At 26.2% G+C, this 22,644-nt stretch overlaps 1 protein-coding gene across 1 annotated transcript; it reads right to left on the bottom strand.

The window, feature by feature from the left end:
- Positions 1 to 445: 445 nt before the first annotated feature.
- On the bottom strand, positions 446 to 6,372 carry LOC107446302 (uncharacterized). The gene is made up of 3 exons (XM_043041321.2): positions 6,312 to 6,372; positions 1,907 to 2,007; positions 446 to 1,746 (listed from the first exon to the last, which is right to left on the bottom strand). Exons 2-3 carry the CDS (start codon positions 2,005 to 2,007, stop codon positions 873 to 875), a joined length of 975 nt encoding a protein of 324 aa, XP_042897255.1. The 5' UTR covers positions 6,312 to 6,372; the 3' UTR covers positions 446 to 872.
- Between the last annotated feature and the right edge of the window lie 16,272 nt (positions 6,373 to 22,644).

The raw sequence follows: 22,644 nt of genomic DNA, 5'->3' as shown, positions 1-22,644 counted from the left end.
TCGTTAATTTTCTCATTTTCTCTGATGATTATGTTTGTTTATGTTATCAGGATATACAGCATGTGTTTGTTTGACAACTGTTAATGCGATTTTCATGTTTTTAATAGAATAATTTAATGTTTTTAAATTATTGTAGTTTACCTGAAATATTTAATAGGTGTTAAAATCAGTCACTATTCAAACTATAGTTAGGTTGCCCTGCAGTTCTTTTTCAAATATCTATTTTTATAGTTGTGTTTTGGACTTAATCTTGATCTGTTCGGATACTTATTCAACTTCATAATATTGAAGGTATTTTTTAATGATGATATAATTCAGTAATATGATTATATAAAGGAAAACGGAACATAAAGGAAGCGTTAAGTATTTAATATTGAGACCAATGATTTTTCGATCAAATGCTTGTTTGAGAAGCTAATTCATTGAAACAAAAAGTTTGAGCAAACATTTTTTTATTATTTCCTAATACCATTTACAGATGCATTTCAAAATAAAAAAGAACTAAACATTAGTTACAACGTCGTTAGAATCCTAGACTAAATCCAAGAAAATAAGATAAACAGACACAAAATAAATAGAAGAAAGCTCTGAGGTATGAGATTAACAATTTGCATAAGACTACCTAACTTCCCATTGGCTGTGATAATTGCTATAGAATATCTTAGCCTCCAGATTTATAGACATCGTATCGACTAGATACGCACATTGTGAGAACTTTTACTCGACTTTACAGCAATTTCGTGAATTATATGCATATTTACCTAATGTTTCAAAACATTTTAAATATAAATTATCACGATTACTTTTTTTCTTATAAAAAGCTGCTGTATTTTTGTAGTAGAAAGACTTTTCCGTTAGCGAGTTTCAGTCGCTTATCGGCGGTAGTGAAATCCCATGATGCCATCGAAGTCGTGAAGACCTTTCTGCAGGATGTCTGCTCTTCTGTGATGGTGATCATGGTGTCCATGATGATGACCATGATGGTGACCATGATGATGTCCATGATGATGGCCATGATGATGTCCATGATGGTGACCATGATGATGTCCATGATGGTGACCATGATGATGACCGTGGTGGTGACCATGATGATGACCATGGTGGTGTCCGTGATGATGTCCATGGTGGTGACCGTGGTGATGTCCGTGGTGATGATGGTGTCCATGGTGGTGTCCGTGGTGATGTCCGTGATGATGATGATGCCCGTGGTGGTGTCCGTGGTGATGTCCGTGATGATGGTGGTGTCCATGATGATGACCATGATGGTGTCCATGATGGTGAGCATGATGGTGACCATGGTGATGTCCGTGGTGATGTCCGTGGTGATGGTGGTGTCCATGGTGGTGTCCATGGTGATGTCCGTGGTGGTGGTGATGTCCGTGATGGTGTCCATGATGATGACCATGATGATGTGCATGGTGATGGCCATGATGATGTCCGTGGTGATGATGGTGTCCATGATGATGTCCATGATGATGTCCATGGTGGTGATGATGTCCGTGGTGATGTCCATGATGGTGACCATGATGATGAGCATGATGATGCCCATGATGATGCCCATGATGGTGACCGTGCTTGTGGTCATGACCATGGTGATGATGATGACCATGCTTGTGATGATGATCATGACCATGCTTATGGTGATGACCATGTTTATGATTATGTCCGTGAGCGTGTTTATGATGGTGGTGGTGATGATGATGGTGGTGATGCTCACTTTTATCCTTCACCACTATCACTTCTTTTCTGCAAAGCAAACAAGAAACTATGAGTTTAAAGTTCTTAAGCTTATTAATTAATAAATTATTGAAATTAGATGTGTGATTTTTACGTATTTTTGATTTGAAAATTTAATCCAAATCAACATTTAAAACCAGTTAGTAGAAAAACTATAAATTTAAATTACCCATGATGATGATGGGGCTCCGGTTCTGGTACAGGATCAGCAGCTACGTAGCAGGCAGCAGCTACTACTAGCAGAAAACAGATCTTCACTGAGACTGACATCTGTAAGAAAAATTAACTTTCAAGTCAATCTATTAATAAACGAAAAAATAGACTTAAGAGAATGATCTAGTAATAAAATCTTGACTGTTGTAATATTATATTGACGATTCATGACTATAAATCTATTAATTGAAAATATTATTAAACTAAAAATAATGTAAAAATTTATATTATACATTTTTAATTCATTTTAGGAATATTAAAATCCTTACTATTTCCCATATCGAAATATCAGCTTTTTCAAACAATTTTTTTATGAATATAATTTATCTGTAAATTTGAACGAAAGAATTTGCAATCGTAATATACCATGCCTGTTACGTTTGATCAAAATTTCAATGCACTGGGTTATTTTTAATTTTCTCAATGCAATTTTATTAAGTGTGTATTAATGACATTAAATTCTTGATTACTTCTCCTTTTTAATTAACTTAAATTCTATATGAATTTAATTATTAAATAAGTCTTAATTAAATAATTGCTATCCAAACTTTAACATTAGCAATATATTTTGAGTAACAAATAATATACATTATATATTTTTATAGTTTATTCACCTCAAAGATGTCAGTTATCATGAATTATTCTAACAAATTAAAGTCAGTAGATGAACATCTTTTATACTACATAAACAAAATGTAATCTATTGATTAATCTAAAATGCTTTTAACCAAAAAATTGTGTTAATTGATACATATTTAAATTTTGATTAGAAACGTTATGCTTTTGAAGTTTAACTTTCATTCAAGTAGATAGAATTAAACAACACCACGCCACAGTTTAATCATTTGAGCATTCAGAGATTTTCATTTGTTCAGGATGATCAATGGAGCATGAACAAGATTCTTGTTTTTAGGTTTGTAATTGCTTTTTTATGTTATACCAACTGAACCCGTGAAAGTTACTATATGTGTCACGTTTGAGCGACACACGTGTAGCTTAAAAAGCGACATCTCCGCTTTTAACCGGAAGTGTTAAAATAGTTGAAAAAGTTTAACATTAATCAGAAAATCCGTTATTTAAGTAGAACACGGAAAAATTATTTCTGAGTTTTAATAATGCTTTATTTTAACTATTGTGTTAAGTTTATTTTGATAAGGAATAATGACAGTTGACCATAGAAAAGTGAAAATTAAGAGGCCAGTAATGTAAGAGGAAACTGACACGTTTTTTTAATTAAATAAGAAGCAAAAAGAGTACTCATTATTTAAATCATTCTGTTTTCTTTAAGTTTATTGAGCATGGTAGGACGATCTAGTTAACGGGAATATTTATGTTAGAAATTTTATTTTGTTAAATTAGTTTTTTTTCTTAATATAAAAAAGGAAGCGAAAATTGAAATCAAATTTTATATTAATAGTTTTTCCTTATATGAAAACAGCAAGCGAAAATTAGTATTAAATTTTATTTTAATTTTTTTCTTACATGAAAACAGTAAGCCAAAATTAAAATTAAGTTTCATATGAATTTTTTTTCTAATATGAAAAGAGTAATAAAAAATTACAATTAAACTTCACATTAATTTTTTTCCAATTCAGAACACAAAAATAAAGAAGGCTTAGAGATTAATTATAGTCTACAAATAATAATTAAGATCTATGCATTATTTATAAAAAAATGTCCACATAATTAGTAAAGGTAATTAATATTCGCAAAAATATTATGAGTACACTACTTAAAATACTATATCCAAAGCAAATTAAAGGCGTGTAAACTTTCAAAGGAAAAAAAACACGTAGGTTCGTTCACAAATATGATGTAATTACATATTTATATGTAATTCAGATGATTATTTCTGAACTATGATTGAGTATAAATGCTTATTGAATAACGAATATGTATTTTAATATGCAAGATCAAAAATACCTTCAGACATTATAAAAGTCATTAATTAATTCATTAGGTGAGCAGGAGAAAAATAAAATTTCTTAGCAATGCATAAAGTTAACAATTTCGTTTTTCATGCATATTTTATGCTTGTAGTAATTATTTTTTAATTTTGAAAAGCTTTTGATGTATGATAAACACCTAATTTTTATAACCATAATTTTTTATTTTTTTTGTTTGACCTTAAAAACGTAATTTACTGAAGAGTTCTCAATGAAATTTTATTATGTGTTAATCAAGATATTTATAAAGCTAAATTGAACAAAATAAGAACAGAAACTAGTCTCTAAACGAATTCACGCTAAAAAAATATTATTCATTTTATTGCAATTTAACAGGGCATAAATTTTAATTAACTTGTTAACAAATAATAAAATAAAGAAAAAAATTACGAAAATTGATAATTAAATTAACAATAATGAAATCATTTCCTTTTATAGCTTGCTTTTATGAAATTTGACAGTTAAAATAACTTATAGTCTTATATTATGAATGAAAACGTTTGAAATGTGGGAACTTCAGAAAGTGTTTTTTTAACGAAATTTTAAACTTTGACTTTTGTGACTTGCCTACCAGAAGAAAAATATTTTGGAAAGAGGTTATAAACATATTTAAATTCATATGCATCTACTCAGTTATATTAATGAACTAATTTTATCAGATATTTTTACTTAAATTTATTTAGGAAAAATACAAATTTCTATAAGAAAAACTGAGAATCGAAAGTAAATGAGTGGTAACTAACCATTAGGCAGTACATTAAAACTTTAAGTAATCTGATTTCAGTTATACATTATTTAATTCAAAACAATTAAAATTTAAATTTTTTTTTAAATAATAGTAAATTTATTTGAATTTTATAAAATAATAATAGAGTTTAATGCTTTTATTTATTAAAGATAAAGTTATGGAAAATTTTATTGAGCTCATTTCATTATTCTGGTTTTGCACCTACTATATCTTACAGCAATTGGTATATAAATGCGAATACCCAGATATTAAGCAATATTTTTTCATCGAATAAGTTAATAGCATTGAGGAAATATATTATAAATTAACTTTGGCTCTAATATATAGCTCTGATTAAATATATGACGCATATTTAAAAAAAATCTATTTAATTTTTTAAATAATAACAATTTAAGAACATATTTCAATTCATAAAACTCAATTTTTATAAATTATAATAATTTTGAAAGGATTGTAATCGCATTCTTATCAATTTTCAATCTTTTGTTACCCCAATAAAAATATTATGATTAAAATTTGTATCGAGTAAAAACATTTCTTTTGTTGTTGTAAATTAGACTTTAATATAGAAAATTTTAATTACTCTATTATAGTAATTAAAGTATACATACTGAATGAATAATTTTACTTAATACAATTAACCACAATTTAATGTTAACTGTTTTATAAATAGTTAAATTATTTCTCAATCAATTACAATAATTCGACGATAATATGAATTTTAAATGTTTTTAAAAATATTAATTAATAAATTAAGTTTTTTAAACACAAGGAATAAGTAAAATGCTTAATTTTAAATAATTTTAAAATAGTGCAATATTGTAGTATTATTTGATAAAATATTATTGAAACTTTAAACTTTTTAAACTATTATTTGAATAATTTATGATCTTTAATTATTGTTATTTCTTTTTGATTATACTAAAAATTAAAAATATAAAAGAAAATCGCGAAATTTTACAAAAGTATTTATTTACTACTAAAGGTATTGCTTAGTATGGACAGAACTAATAAAATTGAAATACAATTTATCTCAAATCAATGCTATTTTATTAATTAATGTTTTCAAATATTTTTAAATCATATTATCATTTAATTATAGAAATTTAAAGAAGAACAATTTAAACACTTTTAAAACATTTAAAGTTTTATAATCATAAGAAATAGTTAATGAATTTAGTTTTAAATAATTTCTAAATGGTGCAATATTGTTATAAATATGAATAGTTTTGTTTAAAAATATTCTTGGAACTTTAAACTATTATTTTAATCTGTTATGATTTCTAATTATTGCAATTCATCTTCGATTATACTAAAGATTAAAAAGATAACAGAAAACTAAGATATTTTTTAAAAGTGTTACTTTAAAACTAAATGTAATAATTAATTTTACTGAAAGTATTAATTGGTATTACTAAAATTATTAATTAGTTACACTGAAAGTATTAATAAGTATAAATTTAATTAATAAAAATATTAGTATTTTTAAAATTAAATAGTTTACAAATTATGTGATATTATCATAAATATTTTTCTTAATTTATTGTTTTTTTAAATCTTATGTTTTTAGAAGTTAAATTTCTTTCAACGTTTAACTTATTAGAATAAATATACTTAGCCTTTTCCAATAATGTATATAATCCAAATGTAATGAAGAAAACACACACCTTTATAGGAATATCAGTCGGAAAAAGATATATTAGATTACTGATCGAACCACAATGGTTCTCTGGTTAATTCACCACCATAACCGAGTATATATACTCAGACAAACTATACTTCCTACATTCAAAGGTTCACCAAGTACCATTCCCGATTAAATTTCAATATTTTCCTTTAAGTATCAGTAATCGCACGCACCAGCACATTTTTTGAAGACAAGATACTTTGTTAGAAGGCCTAATGTCACGCCGAAGAATTTGTCCAGAAATTAGATAATCAGAAAAAAAATCGTCACTTTTAACTTCCTTAACCTCTTACTTCCGTTTCGATTTAGTCACACTTAATGCATACTTGGTGCCAATGTCGAAAAAGCGTAGACCATTATCAATTTTTTTCTCTCCAGATTTTAAAAGATAATTTATTAAGAAAAGATTTAATCACGCGTATCAATTTCGTACGTTATAATTTAAGATTTTTTAAGACTATTTTCAATAACTCTGAGTTTAGTGGTAAACGTTATTATTCAAAAGTTATCGAATTTAGAACTACTATGGTTTCATAGTGTAAGTTACTTTTTTGATAGAAAATTAAATCCTTAGTTTTGTAGAAATTATATTGTAATTTATTACATTTGAGGAATAAAATATTTAATAAAGAAATCTGAAAATTAAAATGTAGTATTTTTTTTAACATTTCATTCAAATCAAAATACATTGGTAAAATATTTTAATATGTTTAAAATATATTACTTTCTAATGTACGGCTTTCTTCATTAAATTTAAATATTTGAAAAAATTATTTTAATTACTTTGAATAGCTATATATTTAATTCTAAACGTAAAATAATTCATATTGACTTATTCTATATCATTTTGTCAGTTTTACAATTGCTAAACCATTAAAAAAGCAATTTTAGTTGAAAAGCTAGTAATCTAATTACTATTTAGTTGATAAACTATATAACTAATTATACTCGAATTTAAGTAAATTAATTTAATTCTGCGAATATAAAATTTGAAACTCTGTAAAAATTTATAAAAACAAAAATAATGAAAAATATTTAAGTTATTTGAAAAAATTACCTGTTATCTTCAGACATTAAATTATAAATGCATTTTACACATGCATGAATCAATAAATATACTTTTGATATTCAAATACTATTGATAAGTCGTTAGATTTTTAAATAATAATTATGTTTGCTAATTTTAAATAATAATACTTATGATTAATGTATCTAAAAATTATTGAATTATTGATGGAAGATGAGAAGAGCAGAACTCCTATGACGTTAATATATTTCACAGCGAAAATATGTTCGTTCAATGAAAATTTCTCATTAGCTTAAATTTAAAAAAATAGGAAAAAATAATTATTTCAATGATAAAAACCAAAGTTTTAAGGATTGCACAGTTACAAAATTTTAAAATTAAAAAATATTTGCACAAAAGATACAATTTAAAAAGTATATTTTGATTTTTACTTTTTCAATAGTTTCTTCTCTTTAAATATTGTTGTATTTCTTTCTCTTTAAAAATTTCAGAATATAACGTAAAAATTGCTCATATTAAAAAAAATTTCCTAATTTCCAACAAGGGGACACTGGATTTTCAGAATAAAAAAGTGAAAATTTTTTTTGATCATTTTCAAATTTTAAGTCTGTGTACAATGTTTCAGAAAAAAATTATAATTTGTTCTTAAATTGTAGCTAAAAATATTGTTTTTAATTGTTGATAAATGAAAAGTTCCTTGCGAACGAATTTCAATTTTTTAATGAAATATTCACTAAAATGAGTTGTTTATAAGTATTTAAATAAATATAAATGCCTGTGGTAACCGTATAAAAATATAACGTACCTAAGCATTAAAAATTTATTTTATCTAACCAAAAATTTCTTCGAAAAACACGTTTCAATTATGTTTGTTCAATTATTAAAGAAATAAGTTATCCTATTGAGTTAATCCTATTGAGTATTTAAAATTAAACAAGACACTTCGAATTGCATTTGAAATTTTTTTTATAACAATAAAACAAATGATGCACAAGGAACTTATTGAAATTCTGAGAACATTGAAAAATTCCATTACGAGAAAAAGCAATTTTGTCAACTACGCATAGTTGTATGAGCTTTTACAAATTCATAATCTGGAAACTCGGTAGGAAAAACTCCAATTTAAACACGATTTGTTGTATGCTACCTAATTAAGTGCAAATTTTTTTAATACATCAAGAACCAAATAATGGATTTTTGAAGGATTTTCAAGGACGTCCAGTGTTTCCTTAAACACTATCGTGTACTAACATTATTATTTTTAATTCACGCTAGTATATCGTGTATTTATAACGTGATAGTGGGAAACTATAAACCAACGGTTCCCAATTTTCCATGGCTACTGAATCCTAAATAATCGAGCATCTTTTAGCGAAACCCCAAGCATGTAAATGAAATTTATTAGCAGTCGTGAACATATTAACCAAAAAAAGACTACTTATTACTTGGATAATATTTAATATGACAAATGAAATTTTTTCAATAATCCTTTTATCTATAAAACTCGTAAAATGATAGGTTTTATATCAAACTCCTGGTAAAATTCGCTGTCCTGGAGTGGTATCTAGTCTAGTTCTGAATTTGTTTTTGGCGCATACAATAATTGAGAATGAATAAAATAAGCTGAATTATGGGTTTTCGAAAAAGAACTCTTATAAACGTTGATAATAGTTGTTAAAGAAACATAATTCCTTTTTTTTAATTTAGTCATTCCATTTTGAATCAAACAGTTAGACGAAAAAAAACTGATTTATAAATTTTGTCATTTTTTTTACTGGAATTTTACTTAAATAATTTCATAAAAGTAACCAAACTATAGCAGAAATTTTGGTTTCAAAATTGCTGTTTTGTAAAAAGGATAAAATGTTTTGACATTATTTTATATGCATAAAACAAATATACCTATCTTTAATGTTCACATTAACTGTTCAGCAAGATTTGACTATTCACCATATTATGGTATATTGTTATTATCAATTACAATCTACTATAACATGTAATATTTGAATTAAATTGAACAAGTAATATGATAATTCACAATGCAAATATAATAATAAAATTATACATATATTTTTTTTAAATTATCAATTTAAATTATTATTACGAATATCAGAATGAATTTGTTTTTTAGCATGAATTATATTAAAAAAATATTCAAATACACGTACGTTTAGAGATTTTTCCCGATTTGAAAAATAAAGACGTTGCATAATCCATTTTGTTAGTTTTCTAACAAAATAAGTTTAAACTAATATGTGGAATTTGTTTTATGAAAATAGGTATATTTATCATTTTAGACTGTTTTTAATTGCATTTTTTTAAATTTTCCAATTTTGTACTTTAATAATCGTATTAAGATTTTTTTTGAGAAAATAAATTCAGTTAGTTAATTTGAAGAATTACTTGATAAAACATGAAAGACGAAGTAAAACTGAATAGAAGAGCATATATTTATTCCTTATAGTCTACAAAGTCTTGGAAATATTTATTCTTTATACAAACGTTGTTTACTTTCCATTTGTAAGCAAGCATTGAAGTAACGTTTTTGTATGTGTTGACAAAACTGACTACGTCAAAAAGCCTGCACGGTTTCTTAAAAAAAATTATTATAATGTTTTCTAAAGCTCAAGACAAATTTTATTAACTTAAAAGAATACATATTTTTGAAAATGAGCTTTGAAAAATTGTTTGTTAAAATACAAGATAAATTATTTAAAAAAAAATTGTGTTATAAATTTCCCAAGAAGGAACCGCATTTAAATGCAATCAGCTGTGGTTTTCTGACCGCGAAGATATAAATTATAAATTATGATATAAATTACATTATTAATTCAATTTAGTTTTTATATTCTGTTGCATTTTTCTCAGCATACATTCAACGCGGTGGAAAATGATAACAAACATAATATTTTGACGTCAAAATACGCTAAAAATATTCCAGTGCAAAATATTGTTTTGATTTGAAAATTAAATAAACTTTTCATATATTTGAGTTCTTACACCTTTATCTGTTCTTAATTATGCTAGAAATTCAAACCTATTTAGAAGTATCAACTCTAAAATTAATATTTTCCGAACCACTAAATAATCTTGAAAAAGTTTAGAGCAAGAGACGTAGTTAATTTAATTTCTGAAAAATGAAGGACTGACAGGTAAATACAACAGAAATCATGGTATTAATGTATTAGTTTATTTTATTTATGTAACTTTTTATGTTGTTTTATTAATTGTAAATATTTCTTTACAAAACCAAATTTGTTAAATGGAGAATGTCATAGTAAAAAATTTAATAAATTTAATTTTTCAATTTTACGTAATTCGAGAGGATACATAGTCTTAAACTAATATGAATGACTATATTCACAAATTTGAATTACATTTTGTTAGAAAGCATTTATTTTTCTTACTCGTTGGTACATACGCGGGAAAAATTATATTTTTTTTGTGTGATTTACTTTCGAAATTAACAGCATTTCTATTCAATCTATCAATATATTCATTTTGTACATAGAGAAAAAAATTCTGGTAAAATTACCGCAGGAATGACAATAAGTTATTGCCTCACATTTAGTAAAAAACAAAAAATACTGAAAAGTAAATTTTACTGAATAAATGGTTTTTAAACCATGCTGTAAAGTATCATAATAAAATTACCAAATTTAACAAATTTTATATAACTAAATTTTATTGTTAATTCTACACAAATCCATATCAAAGCGCTTCAGTAAAAATAACCCAATTTTTTGGTGCTTCTATGCAGCCAGAAACACGGTAAATTTTACCATAATCTGGTACTTTTGATTGTATTTTTTTTCAGAGTAGATACCGTTGTTCCTTCTTATATTGTGCTTACGTTTGATTTACGGATTGTGCAGAGATTCATTTACAGGTTGAAATTATTAAATAATATTTCGTGTAATTTTTTGTTCCTTAGCAGCAACTTTGTTAAAGAAATATCTTTTTGTTTAAGAGAAATTACATCAAGGATCTAAATAATTGTGGAAATGGTTTAGGGAATTGGAGCCAAAGTATTTATTGTTACCATCGTTTTTGTTCATCTTCAAAGAAAACTCTTACAATTTCGTGAACAGGTGACTTTAGCTGTTTATGAATTCTTTTATGTTAGAATATTGAGAAAAAGAATATTGATCAGAAAGACCCATTGTGTTTCCTTTTAAATATTCTGAGTAAGTTTTAAATAATATTCTAATTGCATTTTAATGAATATGCTGAAAAATAAACTTCCTTCTTGTTGTATTTACTTGTCGATAAAGATAAATCTTAATAACGAGCTTGTTTAGTTATACATGAACCAACCAGGGATGAACTAACAAAAATAGAATCGTTTAACGAACCAAGCAGAAATTAATTTAGGAAAGAAAAATAAAGAAATTCACAAAATGTTTCCCTTTAAGTATTTATACTATTTATGAGATAATATATAACAAAAATGAAATCTTTCAACGAACCAAGCAAAAGTTAATTTTGGAACGAAAAATAAAAGGAATCGCAAAGAATTTCCCTTTAAGTATTTATACTATTTATGAGATAATATTGTCATTTTTTTTAAAAAAAAAACTATAAAATCACAAAGTGTTTTCTTTTCAGCATAGATAACATTTATGCAATAATATTGTACATTTTCAAAGTAATTATGCTAAAAATAATTTTCCATTTTTCAAATTCAATGACCAAAATCATGTACAATTTATTTTCCCCTGAATAAACATACACAAAATAAGAAGAAGAAAAAATATATCTGCCGGTGATTGACTTTAACATTATTTCCTACACTTTCTTTTCTTGCGTCTGCTCCATTTTTATTTTTTTAATTCTTTTGTCTAACATCAAGACGGGGAAGTTACATGTTTTAAGCGGATTACTTTCTCTTTTGAGTGTTGAGCATATTTTTTTATCTCATTATTAACACCAAGTTTCACTCAGAGAATAGATATTGGAAGGATGTAATTTGTTAACAGATTTCTTCATGAAAGTGATTTGATGAGATTTGCCGAATCTTGTTTTGAAGAGTTCCTTAGTGTATAAAGTTGTGTATTAAAGCTAATGTTAGGTAAGGTTTATTGAATATTCATAAAACGCGTTATTTGGTTTTTTGGTTTACCTTTTTATTTATAGAAATTTAGTTTATCATTTGTGGTCCTTTCGAATTTCTTTTATCAATAAAATAAATTTTTGTTATCAATAAAAGTATTTCAAAAATTAAAGTATAAATAGGTAAAAATATAATAATGAGTCCAAAAGTTGGAGGCCTAAAATTTCTCATAGAAAAAGAGGGAATATTGCTTAAGCTTAAAGCTATTTAAATCAATACAAAATATATATAAAACAGTATTTTGTAGATTTTTTTTAATAATTATTTATTATGATTGTGCAGTGCAAATCAATAAAAATTCGATATTCATAACTACGTTAGTTGGTTTTTTTGGTTTACCTTTTTATCTGTAGAAATTTTGTTTATCTTTTGTGGTCCTTTCGAATTTTTTTCTTATCAATAAAATTAGCTTTTGTTATCAGTAGAAATGCTTCAAAAATTAAAGTATAAGTAGGTAAAAATATAATAATGAGTCCAAAAGTTGGAGGTCTGAAGCTTAAAGCTATTTAAAGCAATACAAAATATATTTGAAAGAGTGTTTTGTAAATTTTTTTATTTATTATGATTGTGCAGTGCAAATCAAATTAGCTTTTTTTAAACAATAATTGAGAAAAAAGTCTTTCTTAGAATGTTATTCTTTCTTATTAACATTCATAACAATTAACATAAAGTCTTTCTTATTAACATTTAATCGTATCCACAAAAAAAATTTTATGAATAACAACTTTCTTACTGTATAATATATAATATTTGTACTCATAATTATTAAAAATTGTTTGGCAGGAATTAAAAAATATAAAAATATTTTACTTAATACAGACAAAAGGATTTGTTTGTCTGCTTTCAATAGCTGCGTGTTAATCCAATGTTAATAATTCTTTTTTTCCCTCTAAATTTATAAAAGTAACAAATGTTTTAAAGCGTTAGTATTCATACTGAAACGATAAATAAATTTAATTTTAACTATAGTAAAAAATAAGTTTTTTGAAATACAAATGAAATAGTGCATACTTTTTATAAGTAATAAATGATTCACTGCACGTTTTCTACTTGGGTAATTGTCTTTATAAAAATACGGAACCTCATCACAGACAATTAAGGTTAATCGACAAAATGTTTATCTAACACAAACACATGAATAATGAATTCTGACAACGAAAAAACATTTATAATAAATATTTTACATTGGTTTATACATTTGCTTTTAACATGAAAAAAAACTCACCCAAATAACTTAAACACAATGAATAAATGAATGAATTTATTGCGAAAGATAAACGATTTTTATTAAAATATATTGCACAAATCATTATGGTTTGAATAGAAATGGAGAATATATTTCGTAAAGAAAATATTTTTTAACGAATAATAATTTCTATTGTGATTATAATTTATTAGCGTTGTTCGGACTATTTCAATAATTTTTTACGAAACTAAATACAAAATCAATATTATTTTTGCTCTTAATAATTCATTTTTTTACAATTTTTTTTGAAAAAAGACGCGTTTTTTACAAAAATGTTTAAAACTGCGATTTTGTCAAGGATTTGACGTTGCTATATTACTTCTGCCGGCTTGTTTATGGAACATTATCAAAATATTATAGACTTTATTATGCAATAAGAATTCAATTATATTGTTTTTTTACCCAGGATACAACTTTTTTAAAAGTATTCTTTTGGCGTATGCGAATTATAATAAACTAAATTCCGCTTCCATAGAAGAGAATTATTATTATGCTACTTTTATTATTTATTTCTGATAAAATTATTATCATACTATTATTTAATTTATTATGTTTATCACTATAGTATATGTATGATTATTATTAAGTTTTTAAACAATAATTTTACGTTTGAATCATTACTTTTCCCGCCACAATTATTTACATAATTACAAATACTGGGCTTTTATCGTATTAAAAACTCTTCAATAAAAGTCAAAACCCTAAGACAATAATTATGCTTGCCAAAGTTAAACATTATTGCTTGAATAAAGTCTTGGTATGTAAATATTTTGATTATTTTGTTATTATTTAAAAAAATGTTTTTGTGTATTAAATTTTATTGATAAAAATGATAGTAGGGGAGAGTCGGGTAGCCCCGCTCACTTAAGGAGTATTGCTTATATTTCTGTATAATAATGAACAATAATCAATATTTTTGTATGTTTCGATTGTTTTATCATCTAATTAAATAATGCAAAAAGAATAAACCAAAAAAAGAATAGTTTAACTTAAAAANTTCTTACAGTATAATATATAATATTTGTACTCATAATTATTAAAAATTGTTTGGCAGGAATTGAAAAATATAAAAATATTTTACTTAATACAGACAAAAGGATTTGTTTGTCTGCTTCTAATAGCTGCGTGTTAATCCAATGTTACTAATTCTTTTTTTCCCTCTAAATTTATAAAAGTAACAAATGTTTTAAAGCGTTCATTACTCTTTAAAGTATTCATACTGAAACGATAAATAAATTTAATTTTAACTATTGTAAAAAATAAGTTTTTTGAAATACAAATGAAATAGTGCATACTTTTTATAAGTAATAAATGATTCACTGCACGTTTTCTACTTGGGTAATTGTCTTTATAAAAATACGGAACCTCATCACAGACAATTAAGGTTAATCGACAAAATGTTTATCTAACACAAACACATGAATAATGAATTCTGACAACGAAAAAACATTTATAATAAATATTTTACATTGGTTTATACATTTGCTTTTAACATGAAAAAAAACTCACCCAAATAACTTAAACACAATGAATAAATGAATGAATTTATTGCGAAAGATAAACGATTTTTATTAAAATATATTGCACAAATCATTATGGTTTGAATAGAAATGGAGAATATATTTCGTAAAGAAAATATTTTTTAACGAATAATAATTTCTATTGTGATTATAATTTATTAGCGTTGTTCGGACTATTTCAATAATTTTTTACGAAACTAAATACAAAATCAATATTATTTTTGCTCTTAATAATTCATTATTCTACAATTTTTTTTAAAAAAAGACACGTTTTTTACAAAAATGTTTAAAACTGCGATTTTGTCAAAGATTTGATGTTACTATAGTACTTCTGCCGGCTTGTTTATAGAACATTATCTAAATATTATAGGCTTTATTATGCAATAAGAATTCAATTATATTGCTTTTTTACCCTAGGTACAACCTTTTTAAAAGTATTCTTTTGGCGTATGTGAATTATAATAAACTAAATTCCGGTTCCATGGAAGAAAATTATTACTATGCTACATTTATTATTTATTTCTGATAAAATTATTATCATACTATTATTTTATTTATTATGTTTATCATTGTTAGTATATTTATGAGTTAAGAGCTTTTAAACAATAATTTTCCGTTTGAATTATTACTTTTCCCGCCACAATTATTTACATAATTACAAATACTGGTCTTTTATACTATTAAAAACTCTTCAATAAAAGTCAAAACCATAATTATGCTTGCCAAAATTAAACATTATTGCTTGGATAAAGTCCTGGTATGTAAATATTTTGATTATTCTGTTATTATTTAAAAAAATGTTTTTGTGCATTAAATTTTATTGATAAAAAATGATGATATCTGTGACACAAATAAAATTTAAGATGAAAAAATGTAGAAAAATCTATATTAACTTCACTGTTGAGCGTAACTTTTTGAATTTTATGCTCAATTGATGACTACCACACGGAGAAAAATATCCTGGTAAAATAATCACCGTTCTGTATGGTAATGACATTTCTGGTTAAAAAAAATACCTCTGATTATAAAAACCAAAATATATATGATATTCAAACAATTCATTTGGTAATTTTTCCGATCATATGGTAACGGTTGGTTCTCAAAATTATAGTTCTTATTAGCACACATTTAGTAAAAAATACAAGACTGAAAAGTAATTTTCACCAAATAAAGGATATTTATGCCATACTCTAAGGTATAATAATGTAATCACAAATTTTTACGGTATTTACTAAATATTTGCCTACTTTACCAGAATCATTACAAAAGAGCTTCGTTAAAAATTACCGAGCTTCTTTTGGTGTTCCCATAGAGCCAGAAACGCTGTAAATTCTACCATATTATGGAATATTTGACCCTAATTTTTTTCACCGCGCACAATTATACCTTGATATGAAACTTTCTTATAAATCATCAAAATAAAAAAAAAATAAAGAAATTCTAAGTAGCACATCAAAATCTTGAAACCAATGTGAATAACACTTTTGTATCTTCTGCAACCCAGTATGCAATAATTATACACTAATTTATAAGAAGTTTCACATTTTATCAAAAATTATGCAAACTGACTCCTTTTTAAAAATTTGACAATTAATTTGGCACAGAAAAAGTACTTTGATTTATTTTTTTACTACATGTGTTAATTAAGGAAAAATATTGCCTTTTGAATAAGTATTTTAAAGAAGCTAGAATAAACTCTTAGATTTGCAATTCACTGTAAAAAATCCAACATTAAATTACAATAAAAAGTACCGGTTCTCAGGAGGCTCGTGTTTTATATCGTCACGTTATTTTTACCGAAACATAATACGGAAAAAAATCTGATACTTCGGAATTTCATCCGGAATTTTTTATTGTGTAGTTTGGTGAACCACAGAATATTGAAGTTGTCGTATACTTCTTCCGTATCAGAAAAGTTTGTGAATTGCAATAATTTCACTTTCTCTTATTCCAACTAATTATAAAATCTTTCCTTGTTATTTAATACCAGTTCCCCGTGTTATGAAAAAGGATTAATACGTAATTAGGGGAAATCTGGAAATTGTTTTTAAAGTCGTAGATTTAGCCAATATGGAGACCTTAATTTTCACCTTCCTCTCTGAGGGAAAGCTTAACCTATCATTTTGAATTAAGGGGGTCAAAAGTGGCGAAATTTAAACTTATTCTCAGAAATAAACTGCGTACTTTTGACGATTCAGCAATCCTTGAACTGTACTTCATAAATATTTTAATAATTACTTTATATTTGGCATCATTTTTTTTCTAGTGCCCACTTAGGGAATGTCCTTTCGTCAATATAGGCATCTGAAGGGCAGATTTGATGGCCACTCTTTCAGGGGCACCATATTAGGTAGGCCAACGTTGCTCCCACAGTAAGATCAGATAGTACAGAGAATGATAGAACACCCATGCCTTGCCCAGGATTCGAGCTCAGAACCTTTCTGATGAAAGGACAGTTTCTTGAGCCCTACGCAGTCTGGTCTGCAGTTGGCACCATTAATTTAATTAAGAAATTAGTAAGCCATATTAATTTCGTTTTAGACTCATTCAATTTAGCAAAAACGAGTACTTTCATGCATATCATATTTGAGTAAATATCGTATTTGTCAATATATGTTTTTCAGATAGAAATAATTCGAAATTCTACTTTTTTTATACTCCTTATTTAATCACTTTCCGACATTTAAGCTTCAAATATTGACTAAAATGTAAATTTCATTTAAAAATGCATTGCTTAAAAGAAAGTAAATTTGTAAAAGTAAGTTGTTAAAAAAATATAATTATTTAATTTTTCAAAGTTGAATAATTTACTAATTTAATAAATAAAGTCTAAATCTTATATAAAACAATATATAAATAGCATTATTAGTATATAAGATATTTTTAGAGATTATTTCTTAACATTTTAGCTATGAAACAAAATCCACTGGACACATATATTTATGCCTTTATATGTCATAAAATTGTCCAAACTGTTGTTTAAACCAATTTTTTTTACCCATGTCATTATTTTTCCCTGTAATTGAAAGCTCCAGCAGAAGAGGATAAATCCAATTATATTTTTATACTAGATGAATACCTTCTACGAAAGGGGAGGAAAAAAAATAATCAATAATTCAGTACAGACCAGCACTACGAAATCATTCATAAAACTGAAAGACATATGCCGACGCGATCAATTAAACAATTCCATTGATTTATATTTTATTATATATAACCCTTCCTGTTATTAAATTAAGATATCCGACTAACTGCGATTTTTTTTAAAATATTAATATAAAATTTTAAAAAAAATAGTTTATTTATTTTATTATATGTAAAAACTTCTAAAACAAACAACAAATTATTATTTTTTTTAAATGGTTATTTTTAAGTAAAAATAAGGCTTTTTTTTGCATATACGCTATACACTATAAAAAAAATTCTATCGCCTAAAACCAAAAATCCTTTAAGGTTTATATTTAGATACGTTATATTAGGTACGCTATCAGATACGTTTTAAACTATTATTATCTTATAAGAAAGTGCATATACTACTGAGTTAGAATAACATTATAAAGTACCGCCATTTTGAGTACATCTATTTTTACCTTAAAATAGTGTGCTGTTTTTTTTACAGTAATATTTATTTAATTGAAGTGATTGAATGATTTTACTGTAATTAGCTGCTTGTCCCGTAACATCTTCCGCTAAAAATGGATTTTACGGCAAAAAGTACCTACACTTGCGTGCCGGTACTTTTTACCGCAATTTGATACGGAATGTTTTACCGTGCAGACCCATAACTCTTATGAATCCAAGTGGCAAAATACATATAAAAAAAGAGTCGAAAAAAATATGGTTTAGTCATGCTTTTAGCCCAAAGTCTGCATTAAAGAGTAATAATATTTCCAGAGTCTGTACATCATTTCAACCTATATGCTCTTGGATTAAGTGAACCTTTCAATATTAGACAACAACAAAAAAAGTGTTTAATTTTGAAGCGGTTATTTAATGTTGTTGTTTTTCGTAATATTTCATATAAACTGACTCGTACACTTGGATGATATATTTTTTAAATTAAATGCTTCATAATCTACGATCAACTTCAAGTCAAAAACAAACAAAAAATGCCCTACCATTGTATCATTATTTAAAGATTGCATAAATGTTTCCTTCTTATTAAATTTCCTATCTTATCACCGAAAGATAGCCAAAATAAATGAAAATGTTTCTCCGCATCCCGACCATAAAAGCACATTTTCTAGGAGAATATATGGTCCAGTGTCTACTACTCTGTCCTCAAAAGAGCGTAAGACATCAAATGCACGTTAACCCATTCTTTCAGGGAAATAGTTTCACGTAGAGAACCATCATTTCTTGGAGAAAACGGGAAGATTCGGATCCGGCTCTGAATAAAAGTAAAGACTCCGCAAGATCAAGATAAGATAAGCATGGGTGAAAGTCTAAACAAAAACAACCGAAAATCGGCGTCTTTTAGTGGACGATGGTCGATTGGCATAATCGACTTTTCTCATCGGCCCCCAAACCCTCGTTGCAATTCCTCGGATCGTTCGTCCTTCTGCCACGGTGCATCTAACTCGCTCTACTGATTTAGCTTCGATTTAGATAGAAACCTAGGGCAGCAGAGACATGCCTGCCCACCCCAAAAGAAATCGCCATTGTTGACCAAGACTGAGATTTGTTTAGATTTTCTTTCAACATTGTTTAGATAAATAGCGCACATTGCTAAGATCGTTTGTACAGCTTTGTTAAGACGGTTTGTTCAGATTAAGATTGCTTGTATATACATTTTAAGGCTGTTAGTACAAATTAAGATTGTTTGTAGACATTGCTAAGATTGCATTTAAACATGGTTTAAATTTTTTGTTAGCATTGTTTAGATAAATAGCGCACATTCTTAAGATCGTTTGTACAACTGTGTTAAGACGGTTTGTTCAGATTAAGTTTGCTTGTATATGCATGTTAAGGCTGTTAGTACAAATTAAGATTGTTTGTACACATAGTTAAGATTGCATCTAAACATTGCTTAAATTTTTTGTTAGCATTGTTTAGATAAATAGCACACATTGTTAAGATCGTTTGTACAACTGTGTTAAGACGGTTTGTTCAGATTAAGATTGCTTGTATTTTTTTTAAGGCTGTTAGTACAAATTAAGATTGTTTTTACGCATTGTTAAGATTGCATCTAAACGTTGTTTAAATTTTTTGATAGCATTGTTTAGATAAATAGCACACATTGTTAAGATCGTTTGTACAACTTTGTTAAGATGGTTTGTTCAGATTAAGATTGCTTGTATATTTTTTAAGGCTGTTAGTACAAATTAAGATTGTTTTTACGCATTGTTAAGATTGCATCTAAACATTGTTTAAATTTTTTGTTATCATTGTTTAGATAAATAGCACGCATTGTTAAGATCGTTTGTACAGCTTTGTTAAGACGGTTTGTTCAGATAAAGATTGCTTGTATATACATTTTAAGGCTGTTAGTACAAATTAAGATTGTTTGTACACATTGCTAAGATTGCATCTAAACAATGTTGAAATTTTTTGTTAGCATTGTTTAGATAAATAGCACACATTGTTAAGATCTTTTGTACAACTTTGTTAAGACCGTTTGTTCAGATTAAGATTGCTTGCATACATTTTTAAGGATGTTAGTACAAATTAAGATTATTTGTACACATTGTTAAGATTGCATCTAAACATTGTTAAAATTTTTTGTTAGCATTGTTTAGATTGTTTGTACATATTATTTAGATTGTACGTAAAGATTGTTTAGATTATTCGTAAATATAGTTCAGATTGCTCGTAAACATTAATTAGATTTTCTGTTTATAAAAGAGTGAAAAAGGAAAAGTTTTCACTTTCTTTTTCTTCAAAATTCTGTGAACTTATTTAAACTTTTGCTTTAAACATTTTTGCTGCACTTTATGAAAAATATGTCAAAAAAATTGTTATTTCAGAAAATTGACTTCGGTTTGTTTCATATCAAACATACTAATTCTTTTCAGATTATGATTTATATTTGTTTAACCTTAATAAAAAGTGTTGAGTTTTACCAAATTTAATTCGATGTTAATTAATATGGTCCTCTGGCAAAGGGTAAAAAACAAATCTAGTGCTGTTCCATGATCTAATTTATATTAATTTGTTTTTTGAGTCAAATATCGAATACATATGTATAAAGATAAGTATCATCAGAAAAATTTGCCATAATAATCTTAGAAGAGGTAACGTAGAAAATGGAATCTGACGTCAACTCGTTTTCTAAATTAATTCGCAACAGTGCGAATGTGAAAATTTAAAGATTTGAAGACTACCATTTTGTCTTAGATATTGTTTTGTCTCTGAAAACTATTTATAAAAATACTCTTAATTATTTACACTATAAAGACAAAGCTACGTCTCTGACTTATACCAGATGAACTGATTACTTTTTCTGCTAGCTTTAAGAAGTGGTACAAGAGCTCAGTTCTTAAAATATAAATTGTATTTTCTTTCAAGATTTATGTCTGACAAACTCTGTTCCCAATCTTTTATGAACAAGCAAAATTTTGTTCTCGTGATGACCTGTCCGCATATAATCAAATCCTTGCCTGAATTTGACTATAAAACCCTAGTATTCGCCTGATAATTCTGTCTCATAACACTGTATCCTTGCCAGAATTTGTCATTATAGCATTGTATTCTTCTGATATTATGTCCCTATGACATCTACGGGATTGTAGCTTAAAAATGATTATGGTCTTCTTAAAGTTATTAACTAACCAGGAAGATTTCCGAAATGTTACTCGCAAATCGAGATGAACTTTTTTTATGAAGTTAGTCAGTCTATTAAAAACATTTAAAGGATTATTTGTATATATTTCTCTGGTTACGGTGATATAAATGATTGAAAATATGAGTTCAGATGAAAAAGTTCAAAAATGGATTTCATTAATTTCGGCAAATGTGTGATTGCGAAAACAGTTTGACGAATCACTTTTAAGATACTTAAATAGCGCAATAATAATTATAAATTCAAATACAAAGTTCAAACGAACTCGAATTTGGCTCTTTAACTGTTATCCTAAAAAAAACTGATGGCGAACTGCAATTTTGCATGAGCTTTGAAATCCCTCCCTCCGAAAAACAGAATTTATAATTTAACTCAAAAACTTAATTTATATTTTCAATTTTCAAAAAGAAAATATTAAAGTATACGAGTGATGCGAAAAAATCTTAAATTAAAGCTTTTTTTAATGATAACAGTGCATTTCACACTTCATTTCTTCGTATTTAAAGTAAAAATTGTAGTTTGTTAATTTATAAATTGCTATATACTCTGGAAAAGAGGCAACAAATTTTATACATTACTTCCAATTAAAAAGCTATTGATAAAGTAAGATTCAGCCATACTGAAGA

This window comes from Parasteatoda tepidariorum, chromosome 2 (assembly GCF_043381705.1).
Source record: "Parasteatoda tepidariorum isolate YZ-2023 chromosome 2, CAS_Ptep_4.0, whole genome shotgun sequence".
Lineage (NCBI taxonomy): Eukaryota > Metazoa > Arthropoda > Arachnida > Araneae > Theridiidae > Parasteatoda > Parasteatoda tepidariorum.
Note: the sequence above shows the minus strand (reverse complement) of the source record. Positions and strands in the feature narration are given on the sequence as shown.